Source organism: Coregonus lavaretus (assembly GCF_964263955.1).
Source record: "Coregonus lavaretus genome assembly, chromosome: 5".
Classification (NCBI taxonomy): domain Eukaryota; kingdom Metazoa; phylum Chordata; class Actinopteri; order Salmoniformes; family Salmonidae; genus Coregonus; species Coregonus lavaretus.
Genome location: NC_139992.1, coordinates 5,914,787 through 5,919,624, shown reverse-complemented (window position 1 = coordinate 5,919,624; position 4,838 = coordinate 5,914,787). Strand labels below are relative to the sequence as shown.

At 39.5% G+C, this 4,838-nt stretch overlaps 1 protein-coding gene across 1 annotated transcript; it reads left to right on the top strand.

Annotated features, from left to right (window-relative positions):
- Positions 1-3,890: 3,890 nt before the first annotated feature.
- Positions 3,891-4,838, top strand: LOC311129946 (trace amine-associated receptor 13c-like; the record flags this gene model as incomplete). The annotated part of the gene is made up of 1 exon (XM_084162514.1): positions 3,891-4,838. The coding sequence occupies one exon, from the start codon at positions 3,891-3,893 to the stop codon at positions 4,836-4,838; it is 948 nt and encodes a 315-aa protein (XP_084018640.1).

Genomic DNA, 4,838 nt, shown 5'->3' with positions numbered 1-4,838 from the left:
ACCCACCCGTAGTATGCGTTCCAGCAGGTATATCTCACTGGTCATCCCCAAAGCCAACACCTCCTTTGGTCGCCATTCCTTCCAGTTCTCTGCTGCAAATGACTGGAACGAACTGCAATAATCTCTGAAGCTGGAGACACATATCTCCCTCACTAACTTGAAGCATCAGTTGTCAGAGCAGCTTACCGATCACTGCACCTGTACACAGCCCATCTGTAATTAGCCCACCCAACTACCTCATCCCCATATTGTTATTTACATTGTTATTTATTTTTGCTCATTTGCACCCCAGTATCTCTATTTGCACATCATCTTATGCACATCTATCACTTCAGATTAAATACTAAATTGTAATTATTTTGCACTATGGCCTATTTATTGCCTTACCTCCATAACTTACTACATTTGCACACACTATATATAGATTTTCTATTGTGTTATTGACTGAATGTTTTGTTTATTCCATATGTAACTCTGTGTTGTTGTTGTTTTTATCGCACTGCTTTGCTTTATTTTGGCCAGGTCGCAGTTGGAAATGAGAACTTGTTCTCAACTGGCTTACCTGGTTAAATAAAGGTGAAAAAAAAAGATTAAAAAAGAAAAAGAGTAGAACCTTCAAAAATGGTTCCATATTGCACCAAAAAGGGATCCGCTATGGTTACAAGACAAAGACCCCTTATCTGGTACCATGTAGAACCATTTGTTTTTAGTGTGCATATACACACTTCAGCTGATCACATACTACAGTATCTCTTCTACATCTGAAGAGACAGCTGGAAATGCAGGTATGGGCAACTTCAGAATAGCTGCCCTGTCTGTTTTCTGGAACTCAGCTGTCAGGATCAAGGGAAAGATGAACGGAGCAAAGTACAGAGCGATCCTTGATGATCCAGAGTGCTCAGGACCTCAGACTGGGGTGAATATTCACCTACCAACAGGATAACGAACCTAAGCACACAGCCAAGACAACGCAGGAGTGGCTTTGGGACAAGTCTCTGAATGTCCTTGAGTGGCCTAGCCAGACCCCAGACTTGAACCCGATCTAACATCTCTGGAGAGACTTGAAAATAGCTGTGCAGCGATTCTCCCTATCCAACCTGACAGAGCTTGAGAGGATCTCAGAGAAGAATGGGAGAAACTCCCCAAATACAGGTGTGCCAAGCTTGTAGCGTCATACCCAAGAAGACTCGAGGCTGTAATCGCTGCCAAAGGTGCTTCAACAAAGTACTGAGTAAAGAGTCTGAATACTTATGTAAATGTGATATTTCTATTTCTATATTTTTATACATAAAAAAAAAAATAATAATCCTGTTTTTGCTTTGTCATTATGGGGTATTGTGTGTAGATTGATGAGGAGGAAAAAACAATTTAATCAATTTTAAAATAAGGCTGTAACGTAACAAAATGTGAAAAAAGTCAAGGGGTCTGAATACTTTCCGAATGCACTGTAAATTCTTGCAATTCTACACATTTTGCCATGGGAAGTAAAGAAAATGTTGCAGTTTTAAAGCACGTTTCCTGCAATTCTACTAACTTTGTCTTAGGGTGAAGAGAAATGTTTGCAGTTTTGAATATGATATCTGAGTTAGAGTGCCTAACAAAATCAATGGGGTACCCCTGTTGGTAATTTGACCATGATTACTATGTGAGAAACTTAAACAAGTCAAACTAATATCATTGAAGAGTTGTTCACTTACACAGTAGAGACAATATAGTCCCAGTAACAGGTTGAGTTTTGCTGATGTAATATGCTCTTTAGGAATCATGCAGAGGTGGAATCATATTTTTTTGGTCTGTCATTTAACAGACGCTCTTATCCAGAGCAACTAGGGTTAAGTGCCTTGCTCCAGGGCACATTAACAGATTTTTCACCTAGTTGGCTTGTGGACTCGAACCAGCAACCTTTCGATTATTGGCCCAACATTTTAACCGCTAGGCTACCTGCCGCCAGTTTTTGAGAATTGTGTTTGTTTTGATTAATATTGTTGTATTTATTGTATGTTCATGTTCACAGGGCTTCCTTGCAAATGAGACCCTGGTCTCAATGGTGACCCACCCTGTAGAAATAAAAGTAAAAAAACAACAACATCTAAATGTAGTAGATGTATTTGAGTGTGTGGTTGACACCTTTCATTGGTAGAGTGATATAAGTGTCATTATGACAGAGCCCTGCATGTTTCCAATATGCGAATATGTTAATGTGTGACTTATGTACTAACGTTCCAGTTTTCCGTACGTCGTGTAATATATTGGGTTGTGTTTGTGTATTTCTGTGCTGACGTCTCTAAATGAATTTCCATGTAAATGGACAATAAAGTATATGGTATCGTAGCGCAAACAGGACCCTCTGGAATCTGAGAGAACAGCATCTAACTAGATTTATCAAAATAAAAATCTAATCAAATGTTTGACAACCTTGATGAAGCTGAGAAATAATGACTGTATCGAAAGAAGAGGAGGGTGCTCAACCAACGTGAGTCGAGGTGCAAAAAATATAATCATCATTGCAAAGGAAAAGGCACAACAATTCCTCGCCATTAAAAATGATTTGTTTTATTTAAGCAAGGTTAAAAGATAAACGTTTCAGCCTTCAATGGCCTTCATCAGAATAATCACACAAAGGGAATGGACAAGTTCACACAGGGTACGGGGAACACAATTAGACAATTAGGGAGAAAACTCTCTTCAGCTGGTGGTGCTAATGAGAGAGGGTGTGGTAGACTATACAGGTTGGTCCTCAGGGTGATGAGTGAGGAAGTTACAGAGGGTCAAAGATCATACCTCCCCAAAACTGCTAACCTCCCCTATTATTGGTAATGGTGAGAGGTTACATGGGGCATTACTCTCAAGGTAGCAGGCTGGCTGAAAAACATCAAGGGGGAATGACTGGGTCAGAATACTGTAGCGTGATGTCTGCCTAATATTATGTGTCCCCTACAATGTGACTGGCTCCATCAACCTGAATAATTACTTCATAATTCAGTTTAGATGGACATTTTTACAAGTCTATGTAATGTTCCTATGGAATGCCATTAGTGCATCCACCTTAAAGATATGCCATCTCATTAACTGCCTGACTATCAATTTTCTTATGCACTGTCCAAATGACATATGCTGTGATCTGTCCTGTAGTTTCTCAAGGCCTTCCTTCCAAATCTTGTTTCGTTCTCTCGACTGGAAGGATGGAGGAGTTTAAGGATGGGGTTTGAAGGGGAGGGTTGGCTGGCTGCTTACACTCACCGTTAGTTTTGTGTCTTATGATAGCTAGCTTGTTGCAAGTCAGAACATTTATCAGAAACACAACCTCTGTTTGGAGTCTCGGCTTCCGAGGCTATGTCTCCTGAGGTTGTGGATTATGGTCCAATCTGAGCACTGACATCAATCAAAACAGTTAGTCTTGAACAGTTATCCTGTTTCCCATGTAAAATAGCCTTTGGGTGACCAAAACATCACCCATACTATATTTTCCCCATTTAAATCCTCAGTTGATAAAACGTACCTTTTTCTCTCATCTCTAACTATCAGTAAGAGTGAAGGACATGCTAGGTGGCCATAGCAACATACAAACTTGTAATACATTACATCATGTTTTGACAAATAATTTGTTTATCCAACCATTTGTTCATTTGTGGGCTTGTGTGTGTGTGTGTGTGTGTGTGTGTGTGTGTGTGTGTGTGTGTGTGTGTGTGTGTGTGTGTGTGTGTGTGTGTGTGTGTGTGTGTGTGTGTGCGTGTGAGTGTGCAGAGAGACACTGGGGAGGGGATTGTGTGTCAGTCATTCAGAGATAAATAGAGAGGCAGAGCTCAGAGTTTGTCAGAAGGCTGACCTGACAGGGTCACACACAGGACCAAGCAGGAGCAGGACCTCAGCATTTGGACACTTTATTACAAATGGAGACACATGAAGATGTTCAATACTGTTTTCAAGACAGAAACTCTTCTTGCAGAAAGACTTTGCTATCGACATCTATCTACATAACACTGTACATCTTCTTCTCATTGATTTCAGCAGTTACAGTATTTTTGAACATACTGGTGATCATATCCATCTCTCACTTCAAGCAGCTCCACACTCCAACCAACCTGCTCATCCTCTCTCTGGCTGTGTCAGATCTCCTGGTGGGACTGATTGTGATACCAGTAACGACTGTAGCATTAATGGAACCATGCTGGGATTTTGGGGAATATTTCTGTGGGTTTTATTTCTATGTCACCTGTTTTTGCACTTCTTTATCTCTGGGCAATTTGGTCTTGATATCTGTTGACCGTTATGTTGCTGTGTGTGATCCCTTATTGTACCACTCTAAAATAACAATAACAAGAATTATGTATTGTATATCCATTACCTGGTGTTGTTGTATCATATACGATGCTGCTATTGTAAAAATCTTTGTAAATGTACAGGTACCCAGCAGGTGTTTGAAAGAATGTTTTACTGTAGAAGGGTCAGTCTGGGGTAATATAATTGAATTTGTAATTTCAATGATTGTCCCGTGCTCTATTATTATAACACTTTATTTGAAAATATTTGTGGTGGCCAGATCACAGGCCAAAAAGGTATTTTCAAAAGAGGCTGCCAGTGTGTCTGGTGTTAAAACTGTACAGGCAAATAAGTCTGAGAGAAAAGCAGCAAAAACTCTAGCTATTGTTGTTTTCACCTATCTAAGTTGTTGGATTCCATTTTATTTGTATTTACTTTTTTTTTTTATTGACAATTTATCATTATTTATCATCAGCTTTTTGCCACTTGTTAATTCCTTAATTAATCCAATAATTTATGCTTTCTTTTATCCATGGTTCAAAGTGACAGCTAAACATATTTTAACTCAGAAGTTATGA